The sequence below is a fragment of the Thalassophryne amazonica genome, chromosome 7 (genome assembly GCF_902500255.1).
Source record: "Thalassophryne amazonica chromosome 7, fThaAma1.1, whole genome shotgun sequence".
Lineage (NCBI taxonomy): Eukaryota > Metazoa > Chordata > Actinopteri > Batrachoidiformes > Batrachoididae > Thalassophryne > Thalassophryne amazonica.
The window spans coordinates 77,197,738-77,213,857 of record NC_047109.1 but is presented as its reverse complement, the minus strand read 5'-3'; the positions used below and the strand labels follow the sequence as shown (position 1 = coordinate 77,213,857).

The following is a 16,120-nucleotide window of genomic DNA, read 5'->3' as shown; positions in this document are numbered from 1 at the left end:
AAGATAACTTTTCAGTTATCGGATTAATAGTTATCGAAGCTAAATTTTTGGTTATCTGTACCCACCACTGGTGCTAAGGGCCTGGTCACATGGCACACAACGAAAAAAAGTCACAAAGTCACAAATCGTCGACAAAAGGTGGACGAATGATCCTGCACTTCTCTCATCACCGAAAACCCTGCAAATCAAGAGAACATAAAGGAACAAAACAAAACCAGAACTAATGGAAAAAAACCCTGATGCGAACACCGACCTTGATGCTTTAAAGTATATCAAAATAGAACATTCATGATGAACGTATGTGTGCACATGGCCGTTCCAGCCACAAATGGTTGGAATGTGCGTAAATATTTACATTAGTTGACCCAACGTTCTTGCCACTATTGTTTCTGTATGACAACGTTGCTTTTTGTCCCACACATGGACGAGCCACGTTCAGCTCGTCGGATTTTTAGTTATTGATCCTTTCAGATATCGTCTACGTTTGTGCAAGATGTTGGACTTGGGAGGTTGGACGAAATTGGACGACAAACGGAACGCTGACCTACGCAAATGATGAGGAAACGTTTAGACAGAAAACAAAACGGAATATGGACGAATTATGTTGTCAGGATTCGTTCACATTTTTCAACAGTTTGAAAATTCTGACGAAGTGCCAGGCACAGGAAAGAAGATGGACAACAGTTAAATGATGTTTCAGAAAGTCAACAAAAGTTTACATTTCTTGTTTCATTTTGGCTTTGGTGTCCTTCCTTAGTGCTGTTTGATTGGGGCTTAAGATTGATGACAAACAATGGAGAGAAATAATTTATATATTAGTGAATTTTGATTTGTGCATCCTGCAGAGACAGACATGTGCTGTACCTGGGCGTGTATTTCTGTATGAGCCATATCAGTAAATCATACTTTTGTCACTCACACTTGTGTGCAAAGACCTCCGGCAGGCAGAATGTTTGACTATGTACCACACTCTCAAAAATAAGAGCTGAGAAAACTTAAAAAGTCATGGTAACTGGCTGCTAAGAATTTTGTGTTTACTCAACTTAAACAACATTATGGCTTTAAGTGGAATAAACTCAGAAATGTATATGCTGCTGGTTGAATTGAGTTTTTCAGTTTTCTTAACTTTTTTTTAACACTACATGGTAATAAACATCATGACAGCCAGACAGACTCATAAGAATGACAGTAAAATGAATACAATGTGTCACGCGTGTCCAGACCAGAGATGCCAACAGCTGCCATGCCCCCGTCTGTTCAGATCAAAGACCAAAGTGTCACTCTGTGATCAGATAAGAGATGCCTCACGAACCACAGACATGCACGTGTTGGGGGGGGTGGCGTGTGACACACGCACACGTGTTTTGGGGGAGCTAGGGGGGTGGCGGCCAAGTGGTTAATGCGCTTGGTTTCAGTGCAGAAAGTTCCTCCATGTAATGTGTAATGTGGAGTTGCGTCAGGAAGGGCATCCGGCGTAAAACCTGTGCCAATTCAACATGCAGATCCACCTTGGATTTGCTGTGGCGACCCCGAGTGCAAACAAGGGAGCAGCCGAAGGGACTTACTTTTACGACAGTGATTGTCTGCAGTCTGCTGTCATGTCAAGAGTGCAACTGGCCACACATTTTCTAAATGCCATGCAAATGGTGTTAGATGTTCATGCATGTCACCTGGAATTTGTCCGACACCTGCCATGAGAGGGTACGATGGGTGTACACAGCGCACACTCTGTCTTTTGGCCGCTGGTAGCAACAGGTGTACGAGGTGTGAGAGGCAGGTAGGATTCCACACGTTTTGCATACAATTCCTGCTTCGTGCGCACTTCGACCAAACTTCACACTATGTGTGAAGGGGCCCTTAAGAAGGCGTGATCGATCTTGGATGATCCCAATCACCCCTTGCACCCAGGGTTCAAACTGCTTTTGTCTGGTCATAGATTTGTGTCCAAGAAATGTAAGACCAATACAAGTACTCTTTTATACCCACTGTTATTAGTTTTTTAAAACACTATCACATGGGTGTTCTTTAGTTAATTTTTTCTCATTGTTTTATATTGTGTTATTATGTCTACCGTCTGGTTACATTACATTCATGTTATGTTATGTTTAAATCTGTATATGTATGAATGTGCTCTTTCTGTTGGCTGCACAACAAATTGTCCCATTGGACATAATAAAGATATTTCAATACATCTGTCCATCAGCTCGGAGGGTTTGCTGTCCCCCAACTCGTACTGGGAAAAAAGCCTGCTGCCCCTCCACAGCCGATGACTCCCAAAACTCTGGGAGCTTCCACGCCACATTTGCCATCATGATCGTGTTGGAATGTCATTAAAAAATGTTGACAAGTCCGATGTCGGGGGTCACCAGTGTAGAATTTGAGCCAGGTGAAAGAGAGTGACAATTTCTACATTTCAGCAACGCATAGCGTGTCACTTTATGTACTGAAAATCACACTGAAAAACATTCACATACACATAGATTTTATAAGGCTTGGCCTGGCTCCTCACACCATAGGGGCCCCGATAGTAAAATATCAAATGACAGGGCCAGCTGGTTACACACACAGCAGGGGCAGACTTTTGTGTGTTCCTGCCACCATGCAGTGAGTGGTCAGAATTCGAATATACTCTACATTATCCAGACAGCTTTGAGGACAATCAATCATACATTGCCCGGCAGGGGTCCTGCCGAGAAAGCAGATGTGCTCCTCTTGGCTTATTAACATGTATAAAGCAGAGAATTGGAATATATGTGTGAAACACGTTTTAACATAGAGAGCCGTACATAGAGACATTACAACCACAGGTGGTCATCTGACTTGGTGAATTTGTGTGAACAGCACATTGCATGTGTGTCAGAGTCTCATACTGAAAGACAACACTTGAATTAACACAGGGAATAACCTTTGTATGCTCTTGAATAAAGACAGGGAATAACATTCATACTACTCAACACTCAACTTCTTTGCACCTTCTTGGACAGCCAGAAGGAGGATGGCTAGGCTAAGGTAAGGCTAACTATGTTTTAAAATGTACAATTGATCAACAAGTGTATTTACATTTAGTGAGGTTAACATGCACGTTTAGCTCCATTCAGTGGTGACAAGAAACCCTTTACCCAATCAACTTCTGTTTGCTAACACATTGAATAAATTATGCACTGATTAAATTAATTTTGCTTCTTGTTGCATGAGGCAATAGCAGCACATTTCAAAAATAAATCTGACTTATATTCCGATGTGACTTAACATATGTTTCTTCTCTTTGACACATTTATTGGACAGATCTGAGTCATACCAAACCTTAAGTAAAAAAAAAAAAAAAAATCCTCCTCATCTTCAGGTGTCCTCATGGAGGACACCTATAACCGAAGGGAGCCGTTATTTTGAATAAGGGCGCCACCATTTTGAATGAGGGTGCTGCCATTTTGAATGGTCACATGATGTGATCTTAAATAGTGTGGGGGAAGAATTAGTTCGGTAGCAGCAATGTCACTTCAGGTTTGCTTCCGTGTCAGATCAGTATCCGCCTCATCCGTCATGATGACAACTAGAACAAAAGGGCCCTGCCATTTTGAATGGTCACATGATGTGATCTAAAATAGCATGGGGGAAGAATTGATTTGGGCATGGCAACATCACTTCCGGTTTGCTTCCCCGTCAGATCAGTCGCTGGCATGACAGTATGCGGATGTCAATGTGTTTCACTATAGACATACATTGTGTATTTGGGAGTGGTATTTGCTCTTGAATTCCAGATTTAATAAATTATTTGTTTTAATTTAGTTATATTTCTGTTGTTGGGGCCTTAGTGTGGCCTTGAACTCTTTGTTGGTACAAGCCACTGCATCGCATTGCCCAGGCATTTTAAAAAACAGCAACAGTGCCTAAAATGTGAAAAAACTTAGCACACCACTCAGATTTCTGTTGGCTATTGTCTGTGACAATATCTAAATTGATGGAGAATAGGCAATATTCTTTAAATCTGAGGCAGAATATTCACGTAAGTCTAAAAATAACATATATTCTACTCCAGGCCATGTTTCCTAAAAATGTATTTCTCTGAATCAAATTTATTTGACTTTTGTTGGGATCATTGCGATCACCAGTGTCCCCGCCCATCTCAATAAAAATTTTGTTGAAATTAATCTGAGCAGTCTTCAAAATTTACATCAACCTTCGTCGATGTTTAGTCCAAGGCTTTGCCATAATTATATTATGAACCAGAGACCCCTGGTGGCTGGCATTACTGGTGGCGCTGCCCTGTGGCGACCCGGACTCCTGTTGCGGCTGCTGTGTTTTAACTGCTGTGTTTTTAAACTTTTAAACATTTTAATTGTTGGATTGTTATTTTTTAGTGTGTGTGGGGAAAGCACCATGGCGTTATTTATGCACCATATTTTTATAATTCTGATTTTTTGGGAATTGCTGAGGATCTGCCAAACTTTCCCGAACGCAGAAGCAGGTGAGCGATCACTCACCTACACCAGAGCCGCTCTTCTTTCCCTGCGATCTGCGGGAATCATGTCTCCGGCTGATTTGCCGGAGACGCTGAGGATACAACAGGCCCGAAGAGCATGTCATCGGAAAAGAGGCAGACGAGGAGGAATACGCCAGCGTTTTCGTCGCAGAGGCAACAGACCGCTGCTGCCGGGTATGATCCTGTGCAATGCGCGGTCTCTGAGAAATAAGATGGAGGAGCTTCGTACCAATGCCAGAGTATAGGCTTTGAGTACCGGGAGTCAAGCCTGCTTGTGATCACAGAGACATGGTTACATGTGGATATTCCAAGCCCCCTTATTGATGTGGAGGGTTTTTCTGTCATTCGAGCGGACCGGAGCACATCCTCAGGTAAGAGCTGTGGAGGAGGCATCTGTGTGTTCGTCAATGAAGGCTGGTGCAGGAATTACACCGTCAGGGAGATGGTGTGTAACAAAGACGGAAAGGCACAGAAGTTCCACATGAGACTCTTTTATCTTCCGAGGGAGTTTGGTAATATTTTAATTTTTGCTGTTTATGTTCCCCCAAGTGGAAACACAGCCCGAGCTGCAGCTCAAATTGCAGACTTTGTTCACCTTCAGTTGCAACGTACGCCTGGTGCTCCTGTTTTTATACTTGGTGATTTTAATAGTTGTAAATTAGAACTGTCCCTCCCTGGATTTGATCAATATGTTGATTGTGCCACTCGGGATGACAAGATTTTAGATAAATGTTATGGCAATATTAAGAATGCCTACAAGGCCAGAGCAAAGCCTCCCTTGTCTAATTCAGATCATAACATAATATATCTGATCCCAACTTATAAGACTGTGTTGAAGAGCAGCAAGCCACAGATTAGGACAGTGCCTGTTTGGTCAAGTGATAACATGGAGGCTTTAAAGGGATCTTTCCTCTGCACAGATTGGGACATTTTTCATACTCTGAACATTGATGAGGCCACGGATACTATAACAGACTACATACAGTTTTGTACTGATTGTGTGGTTACCAGAAAGGATATTATTATGTATCCAAACAACAAGCCTTACATAACCAAGGAAGTTAAAGACTGTATTAACCATAAAAAAATGGCTTTTAAGAATCAAGACCGGATGGGGTTAAAAACTGTGCAAAAAGAACTGAACCAGATGCTAAGGCATGCAAGGAAGAGGCACAAGGACAATATTGAGCAGAATTTTGCCTCAATGGACTCTAAAAAAACTTTGGGATTCAATGAAAGTGGCAGCTAATATGGTAACAAAAAGGAAAAGTTTTGTAACAGATGATGATCAGGAAAAAGCAAATGAGCTCAATGACTTTTATTGAGATTTGAGCCTCAGGATTTTTCTTTGGATCGTGTTAACATTTTAAATTCAATTTCATCTATTGATTTGCACCCCAGGTTAGTAGTTGATCCAGGCAAAATTAAGTTACTTTTTAGTAGGGTTCAGAAAAATAAGTCTGCTGGCCCAGATGGCATCTCAGCTTTTCTTTTAAAGACTTTTGCAGAGGAGCTCACACCAGCCTGGTGCCCGGTTTTCCAGCAGTCTGTGGATCAGCACACAGTTCCTTTGGAACTGGAACAGTGTCCTCTGGAAAAAGTCAATTATTGTTCCAGTACCCAAAAAACCCTGCCCAATGACTAACAATGATTTTAGACCGGTAGCTTTAACTTCTGTTGTTATGAAATGTTTGGAAAAATATATGGTGTCTATTTTAAAGTCAGAGATAAATTCAGATCTAGATCCCTTGCAGTTTGCGTATAGGAGAGGGCGGGGTACAGATGATGCCATTAATGGCATCACCCACCTGTCACTAAAACACCTCGAAGACCCAAAGGCTTACGCACGTCTTTTATTTATTGATTTTAGTTCAGCTTTTAACACGTTACAGCCTCATTTACTGATTCAAAAATTAATTCACCTGTCAGTAAATCCTGTAATTATAAAATGGTTTTATTCCTTTTTAATAGATAGAATTCAAAATGTCAGAGTTAATAACACTATCTCTGATTCTAAAAACATCAGTACTGGCGTACCTCAGGGTTGTGTCAGTTCGCCTGTCCTTTTTACTCTCTATACTAATGATTGCATTAGCCAATTTCATGGAAATCATGTTTTTAAGTTTTCTGATGATACTGCCATCCTCAGTCTGCTTCATAAAGACTCAGATCCATCACTGTACTTTGAGGAGGTGCAGTCTTTTGTCCACTGGTGTGATGCTAACTTTCTTACTATAAATGTAAAGAAAACTAAGGAGATGATAATTGACCTTCGTTCTATTGGTGATCATACCCCTCTGGTAATCCATGATGAAGAAGTCAATCAGGTCAGCTTTTACAGGTATCTAGGCATTTACTTAGATAACCAGTTCAGCTGGGAAACGCATGTCAATAACTTATGCTCTCGTTTACATCAGAGGTTATATTTTCTGTGCAGACTTAGGGCGTTTGGGGTTGAGCAGAAAATCTTGTTTTTGTTTTATCAGGCTGTTTTGGAAAGCATTATCCGGTATGGGATGTCATCTTGGTATGGTAATCTCTCTGTCCAGTTAAAATCTAGGCTTGCTTGTCTGGTGAAGACTGCTATGAAAGTGGTAGGGAGGACGGGAAACTCTTCCCTGCAGTCCATGTATGAACAGTCTGTTCTCAAAGGAGCGCAGCGAGCTTTGTCAGATCCTTCCCACATCCTCTGAGTATGAACTCCTACCTTCTGGTAGGCGATACAGAGTCCCTCAGTGCAAATTGAATCGCTTTAAAAACTCATTTGTGCCCACATCAATTAGAGTCTTAAATATGGCTCCTGGGATAGGTAGTAGGATTGTGCGTTAATGACATGGTGGCATTGTTATTTTAGTGTTATTTATTCACTGTTAGTATTTTCCTTAACCATATGTGGGAGATGGCTGTGCAATAGGGGTATGTGTTTTTAGGGAAATGTGCAATATGCATGAATTATTATGGGAGACCGCTGTGTAATACGGGCATGTGTAATTTGTATATGTGTATTAGGGATGTGCAATATGTATGATTGATGTGTGTATTAAGTTATGTAATTTGTATGAGTTATGTAATTATGTCATGGCAGTTTGACTTTTTACTTGTGCAGCTCTTGGAGTCTAAGCCAAATTTCCCGGAAGGGACAATAAAGTGTATCGTATCGTATCGTATATTACTCTGGTGCAACATATAATTAGGAAACTATGGTACTGTATGTGCGATTTTAAACTTAAATGGAGCTTGTTACGTTTCTTTCATATCCAGAGCCTCAGTCTGCACTGCTTTAATGACATGTGACACTTTAATAATTTCAATATACAGCAGTGGGCTTGTGGTTCTTGCAGTTGATAGGCCTGACCCAGACAACCTGTTGATGTTTCTTCAAAGGGACTTAAAATGTATCCCACAGGCCTTTAATCGTTCATCCTGAAACAGCCAACTACCACTCACACACTGCAAATAGCTAACATCTATCTGAATCAGGCATTTTGACAACTTGAACCCTCCAACACTCCCAGAGGAACAAAGAATGGGCAGCTGTTACTAGTGACCTGCTGACAAACAGGAACGTTCTGCTCACCGGATATATTTATGCTCATGTGGTGGTGTGACATAGGCATAAAAACTTCTGTAAGGGTCCATTAGTTGTACCTATGTGTAGCAATGTGAAATCCAACTTAGAATGTGTTCCTGCTGGCATGGCTAGTGTTACCCTTGGTAGCGCATTGTTCTCAAGAGCAAGAAATATACTCTTTGATCCCCACCTGACCCACAAAAAATATGTCACTTGGTGACGTATGCCCCGTGTAGAGCAGTAAACACCTAAAAGAGAGCTGCAGTGTCTCTATGATTTTGCGCTGTCATTGGACATCAGCTTTATAGTGCTCGTACTCACTGGCCTCACCGCAAAGTGGAAGGAGGCTACTGCAATGGTCATGTGTATGTCTGCAGCGATATCTTCAAAGTGCAAAGAGTGATTTCAATCGCACTCAGCAGATAAACTCAGTGGGCGGTTCTCAGCTCATAGTTCTAAGGTCAGGTCAGAGGTCATCCTCTAAAATGCAATAATGATCACATGTCAGGAGCTACATACATGAATAGAGAATAACAGTTTTCCACATAAACCTCTGCTCTGCTGGGGCTAGCAAAGGTATCACACCCTGACATTCAACACATCATATCATGACATCATACAACGTTGAAAAATTAGCTGTGAATGGCCTGTCTGCACACATAATGTCAACGATGAATGTGGTCGCCACATGGACGTGATGTCTGTCTGTTCTTGTGTATGTGTGGTTTTACGCTCGTACTTTGTGCTCTTCAAAATACAGCTTTTCTTATAAACTGGAAATCACTACAACATGATTGCAAAGCAGAATGTGGGGCCCCTGACCTCCAGCCCAGGAAACCTCGTACATTATGCTGCCCCCTGCTGGAAGGTTTTTCAAAGGCACTGGTAAAAGTGTGACATCGGATTTGTGCGTTCTGTTTAGTAAACTATGACAAAGAATGGCTATAATTTCGATATGTTACACGCATGCATGAACTTTGGGGGAGACATCATTCATCATTCTGGGGTGGAGTTGAGGCGCTTGGGGCTCTGAGGCAGGGAGTCGCCGCCGCACACGGCTTCAGTCGACACTCCCATCTTCTTCAAAGAACACATGTCTGCTACTGAGATGGAGCGAGAGAACACCGGTGGGCCTGAGAGAAAGACAGAAAAAAGTAGTTTTTTTTGTAAATTTAGCCATATTTCTTGTCACATGGATTGAGATTAAGAATGAAATGAATGAACGAAAATGAAGAGGGTTAGAACAATGAGAACAGCGTGTGAGTTTTGAATTTATTTAAGCATCGCTATTAGTTAAATCCCTGATTGTTATTCAAGTCACAGTCCTGAACTTTTTTTAAAAGATTCTCTGGGGCAAGGGACATAAATTTTTCTTTTATTACAGCAGATGAATGAAATAAAAACTATAACACGGCCTGTGCTGAGGTGGATGCAGTAGCGAATACCAGCCTGTAGGGGCTCAGAGCTGTGCAGCGAGCTGCAGCATCCTGAGCAATGACTGCAGATTTGTTGCAGTTTGATGCCTCATCATCATCATTACACACACACACACACACACACACACACACACACACACACACACACACACACACACACACACACACACACACACACACACACACACACACACACGAGAGAGAGAGCGAACATGCGCACAGGCGGCACATGCTGCTGGAGGCCAAACTGTCATTTCTACCTTTGATATCTCTGACATCCAGCTGAGATTCACCAGATTAACCAGCAGGTGGCACGGTGACCACACACACACACACACACACACACACACACACACACACACACACACACACACACACACACACACACACACACACACACACACACACACACACACACACACACACACACACACACACACACCAGCAGAGCTGACATTTGCAGCTAAGTGCTGTTACTTGTGTCGGTGCAGCTGGTGACGGACAGGATTCAGCAGGTGGCTGCATTACACTGTTTGTCAGAGCGACGCTGAGGCATTATCACTTCATGAGCCGGCCTCCACTCCTCTTTTCCCCCCTGCATCTGTCTTTGTGCCGTCCTTTTCTGTCCCTTTCTCCTAACTGGCCCTCATCTTGTGAAATGCCTCCTGACTGTACTTCCCTCTCATTTTCCTCTCACAGATGCACATCGGCCATCTGGGTACTTGTGGACCAGTGTGAGCTGTGGTGCTGCAAGCAGCTCCATCCCAGCCTGAGAGCATTACAGAGTTATTAATTCTTGATATTGTACAGTACGTACCAAAAGCTAAATAAATCCGCAGACACCTCCTCAGAGAGGGTGCAAACTTCTGATGATCTATGTTTCGTCATCTCCTGATGTATCTTGCGCCTTTTAAACTGGCAGCCAGACTGCACTTTTTGTCTCTTGTTCCTTGTTTTCACCTCCACCACTCTCTCCACCTTCAATGGCTGTTCTGTCTCTCTCTCCTTCCCAATGCACTCTTCGTTCCCCTGTCGCCCCCTGTACTCCCCTGTGATATTCCAGCACAGTACAGGTCAGGCGCTCCATCCTTACCGCTGCTGCTCTGGGTGAGTTTGACTTTGGTGTTGGTCTTCTCTTGCATAGTTCGCTCATATTCTCTCACCTCCTCCAAACTCAACCCTATGGGAAAAAACAAAGCGCACGCATTAACATGCAGTGTGAAATATGTATTAAATTTCACAGCATGTGCACTGAGGGCAGTGTCCAGTTTAAAAACACAAGCATATTAAAGTACATTGTCTTGTGTGTTTCAGTTTTTTAAAATCGCTAATATTTTACATATGCATTTTGCAGCAGTAGTTTTAACTCACCGTGCCATTCATCTGTCCACGCCACCGCTTGTCTGTGGCCCACTAGAAGAATGTCTTGGATGTTCTATGAGAAATCAGAAAACAAAAACACTGGTGACAGAATTTTCTCACAATGATTGTCAACTTTTAATTATAGGATTATGAAGAAACAAGACACAGCCTTGGAAGAAATATTTAAACAAATGAGGTTTTTGTTTTTTTGGCACAGGAGCTTGTCAAAATTAAAATTAAAATCGATTCCCATGATCACACACACAGGGCATTGTTACTTCAGCACTTGGTGCCTGTGGTGTTTCTTTGTTTCACCAGAAGCAATAAATATTAAAATCCTGTTCGACTTGTATGTGTGTGTGTGTGTGTGTGTGCGCGCTTAAAGGCCCCCTGACACTTACACAACTTTGATCAACGTCATCACGCACTCGTAAACTCGTCTCAAACTCGTTCTCCATCACACATTAATTCCATAAACTTCACGTGAACATTTCAAACAATTTTCAAACAATTCAAAAACACAGCATGAGTGTGAGTGGTTGTGCCAGCACACCGCATCAGAGCGCAGCTCATCTGAACAATTATAACGAGACGCTAAATCTATCATAACATAATTTTACAGCTGCACACATGAAGGGATGAACATGCGACTGTTTTACCAAGCCATTACAATATAAACATTGCAAATAATTACCTTTTTAGACTGTTCCAAATGCGTTATCCACCACATTAAGTGCTCATGAGAGAGAAAAGCTGCAGCTGGAACGGCCCTCTGTGATTCCGTAAGTGATTAGAGGCATTTTCAACAGCCAACTCGTAGAGAAAATTATTAATCCACTACAGAATAATTATTTCATATACACAGCGTCTAGCGCACAATGCGAGGCAGCCAGTGGAACAAAGTGCGGCTTCCATTCTGGGAACACAGCAGGTGGAATCGTCACAACGATGTGTGTGCAAGTACGTGGATCAGTCATGCAAGTGTCAGGGCACCTTAACTTGTTCCACTACGGAACCCAGGAGAGGTCACTTAAAATGATATTCTTTTCTGGCCGTGAAAATTTGTAAGTTTTCCTTTAATTGAGCCCTCGAATTAATAAAACATGAGCACATTACAGGCCTAAACTGAGCTTTAGAAATATGTATTTCGTGCTTACATTTAGTAATTTTTGACATTTCGTTGTCACAAGCTGTTGTACGAAGATTTGGGCTACTAGTAGGTTCATACTGGTAAAAAACGATAACTGCAGGCAAGTATTTAAAGCCTTTTTAGTTTTTGCCATTAGGTAGTGACGGTTGACTAACAGCCTACGTTTTTTTGTGCACACAATTTCATTTCTTTGAGCACATGTTAATTGTTCGAGGGTGCGTTTTAGAAGATTGAGATCTTGAATATATGTTTACATGTGTCAAGACAATATTAAGGGCACATTTTACAAATTGTGGACATGTTTAAGTAGATTGTGCACAAAATGTTTTATAACAGTGTTCAGTAAATTGTGCCCTAGTTTTACTAAATTGTGCGTTCTTTTTACAATGCTTAAAATGAGCGCACACTATAGTAAAATGAGAACACAATATAGTAAATTGTGCACACAATAAAGTAAAATGAGAGCACAATTTAGGAAAATGCGCACACAATTTAGCAAAACAATCACACAATTTAGCAAAACAATCACACAGTGTAGTAAAAGGAGCGCACAATGTAGTAAAACAAGCACACTGTAATAAAAGGAGTGCAGAATGGGATAAAATGAGCACACAATGGGGTACAATAAGCACACAATGGAATAAAACGAGTGCACAATGTAGTAAAACAAGCACACTGTAATAAAAGGAGTGCAGAATGGGATAAAATGAGCACACAATGGGGTACAATAAGCACACAATGGAATAAAACGAGTGCACAATGTAGTAAAACTAGCACACATTATCTCCACATGCAAGACGTTTTGCGATGACATTTCTAGGGCTCTGTATTCCACAAACTGACAGTGTAAGAACAATAAGTTGCTGACCACTAGGGGGCCCAATCTAGGGAGAATTTTTTTTAAACAGTTCTATCAACATTTTGAGTATTTCTATGACTGAAATGTCTAATTCGTGACAGCATAGCTGTAACGTCTCTGCATGTTAGCTCTGTGTAATCTCTCAGCTCTGTGGATGATGTTACAGTAATATTGATCAAAGTAGACTGACATTTTATGCAATTGCAGACTGACAGACATTTTGCAAAAAAATGTTTATAAGGACTGTCTCCCATTACCGAGGTAACATTTCCGTCTTAAAATGTGAAAAGTGTCTTCTGTTGAAGAGCACAACAAGCTTTTCATGGGTTTGTGGAGGAGAATCAGGATGACAGCAGGTCCTGATTACTGCATATTGTACCCGACTGTACACTTTCACCTACTTTTACGCAAGATTACCCCACCCCATCTGCACTAATTAAATCTGATGATTCAGTTTTTTTTGATTATAATTTTTCCTGAAATCATGATCTTTGTAAAGTATGTTTAAAGCTTTCCAGATTGTTCACAATATACAACACTACTTTTAATACCAATTACTTCAGATTTTTAAAATTAATTTATTACTTTTTCTCGTAGACAATTGGGTATGAAAAATTGATAATAGGGGACAGTCTTCACAGCACTGTCCATCCTGAAGTACGCCACAAAAAATGTTAACTCTTACCATGTATATTTGTCTCATTTCTAGTCAAAGACTCTAATCTACATTTAATATAAGACAATCACTTTAGCAAAATTTCAGCCTGGTGTAAGAACTTTTTTTTTTCCGATAAATAAATCCTAAAATTTTGAGTTACAGTTTGGAAACATCTTGTTTTGAGTTGTATCTAAGCTGAAACACTCTGTTTTGACTCACCATTTAAGCTTTTGTCATTTATAAAAGATGTAAAGGTCAGCATTTGTTTTCGTACTTAATTTCAAGACCTTATTTTCATAAATCTTAAGTGAATTTTCACTTCTTCTATTAGCTGATATAAAAGACTGTCAAGGGAACAAGTGAAAATTCAGTTGTTAAGACTGTAAGTGTGGATTAGACAGTTTGACTAGAAATTAGACAAATATACTTGGTAAGATTTTGCATGTTTGCAGTGTGAAAAGGGCAATAATTTTTATCTGAGGGAACTTCTAAGTGAAAAGTCATCAATAATGAGTGATGAAATAGACTCAGCATTTCATCTTCCTTTTCCCAATTCATTTGACTTCTTTTTTTTTTTTTTTTTTTTTTTGCTCAGGGTTGCCACAGCATACCCGTAATTGAACCATGTTGATTTTGGACAAGTTTTACGCTGGATGCCAGGTGTACTCGGAGATTGGGGTACATGTGGTCTTGATGCAAGTGCAGTAACCACTTGCATCACCATGCTGCCTCACCCCCTCCTCCTTGTACTAACACTGTAAAATGTCCTGTAAAATGTGAGAGGAGAGCTTTGGCGAGGAAACTGCATGATTCAGATCAACCAGATACGAGACAGAAAAGCCAGCCAAAAACACAGTCAGGATGGTGTGCAGAAGAAATGAAACTGCTACCACAAAAAATTATTAATGACATTACAGTCTTTTGATGTGCGGCCATTCCACTGTCTGCATTATTTTAAATCAAAGCAACAAATTTCCCAATATATCACGATTGTTTAGCACATTAAATAAAATGCCATGCAGAAGTCATGTGAAGCTATGCGTTGATGTCATTATTTAGGGCCCCTTCACACATAGTATGATAAGTACAACTCAGAGCGACTCCCGGCAAAAAGGCTGTATGAGTGAACCACGAATACGTCACGCCGATGGGCAGGCGTGCACGATCCTGTGCGATAGTTCATGCACGCGACGGTTTCTTTTGAGCAGGAACACAGTGCGAGCAGCTGCAGCACATCACGCCGCTGATGTGGAGAACAATAAAATAAAAACCAGCTGTATAATTATTGAATATCACTGGGTTGATATAAATAATACATAAAAGGGGACACAATACAGAAGTCCGTGATTAAATAACCCTGGTTAAAAAAAAAAAGGATTCACAGGATTCGAACCAGTAAGCTCTGATGACCAGACAGCAACTTTACCACTGTGCTACCATCGCTGGCCTGTAATCAGTGCAGAAAAATTCCTGAAATCAACAAAGACATGGAGGAGGTGTGCTATGTCCGGCCGCTGCAGCCCAGCAAAAGGTGAAAGTTGTTTTATATATTAAAACGTGGAAGAGGAAGAGACACACGCCTCAAGAAGGAATGTCCTAAGTTCATGTCCTTCCAAGCATGGAACGTGTTCTCAAGCTGGGACGTCCAGAAGCAGAGATCTTTACAGTCGTGGCTGTGAGCAGACACGCCCCCCCCACCCCCCGTTCAGCACCCAGACCAATGTGTCTCTGTGTTATGTGGTCATTCATTTTCATTATTTGTTATGTAATTGCGTATGTAGGTATTGCCATTATTTATATAACTGTCCTGGCAGTGGTTTCTGTGTTTATAATTTGTGCACTGAGCCGTCATCCAGCTGTCAGTGTGCTGTGATCAGCTGACAGGCCCCTGCCCGTGCTGTGTGGGATCAGACCTCACTGTCTGGCCCCCATGTGATCAGATATGTACATACATATAAGCATTTTATGCAAGTGTGCACGCTGGGGGTGGGGGGTGCACACTTGCACATGCACCACATGTGTGGCTTTTTGCAACTCCACAGTTGTGGGGCACTTAGACAAATTTCACATCCAGCTCGACAGTGATTGTCTGCTGACTGTTTTCATGATGATAGTGCGAATGGCCACACATTTTCTAACGAGCGGTGTTAGATGTTCATGTGTGTCAGCTGGAATTTGGCCGACACCTGCCACAAGAGGGTTCGATGGGCTCGCACAGCGCACACTCTGTCTTTCAGCCGCTGGTGTGCGCAAATAGTTGTAGCAACAGGTGTACGAGGCGTGAGAGGCAGCTACAATTTTACACAATTTTGCATACTATTCCTGCTTCATGCGCACTTCATGTGCAATTCGATCAAATTTTCACTCTGTGTGAAGGGGCCCTTACCCAGGCCAAAAATGTGTACATTATCAAATCTAAAATACAGTAATGCATACGTTGGAGAAGGGCCAACAATTTGACAACTCTGTGTTCTTTTCCTGATTCAGCCTAAATGGTATTTGTCGACAAGTGATCGTGTGATGTGCATGAGCTCCAATTTGGAACAACATTCACAGAAAAATTGCTGTTCACTTCTGTTTCTAGATACAAAATGAGCATTAATC

General features: G+C 41.4%; 1 protein-coding gene across 1 annotated transcript in view; it reads right to left on the bottom strand.

Moving 5' to 3' along the window:
- Positions 1-7,847: 7,847 nt before the first annotated feature.
- Positions 7,848-16,120, bottom strand: part of pitpnc1b (phosphatidylinositol transfer protein cytoplasmic 1b) — a 50,900-nt gene continuing 42,627 nt past the window's right edge. Inside the window, exons 8-10 of the mRNA XM_034174621.1 lie at positions 10,859-10,922; positions 10,581-10,667; positions 7,848-9,184 (exon numbers count right to left, since the gene is read on the bottom strand). Coding sequence (XP_034030512.1) covers positions 9,048-9,184; positions 10,581-10,667; positions 10,859-10,922 — 288 coding nt within the window. The 3' untranslated portion in view covers positions 7,848-9,047. The remainder of the gene's footprint in view (positions 9,185-10,580; positions 10,668-10,858; positions 10,923-16,120) is intronic.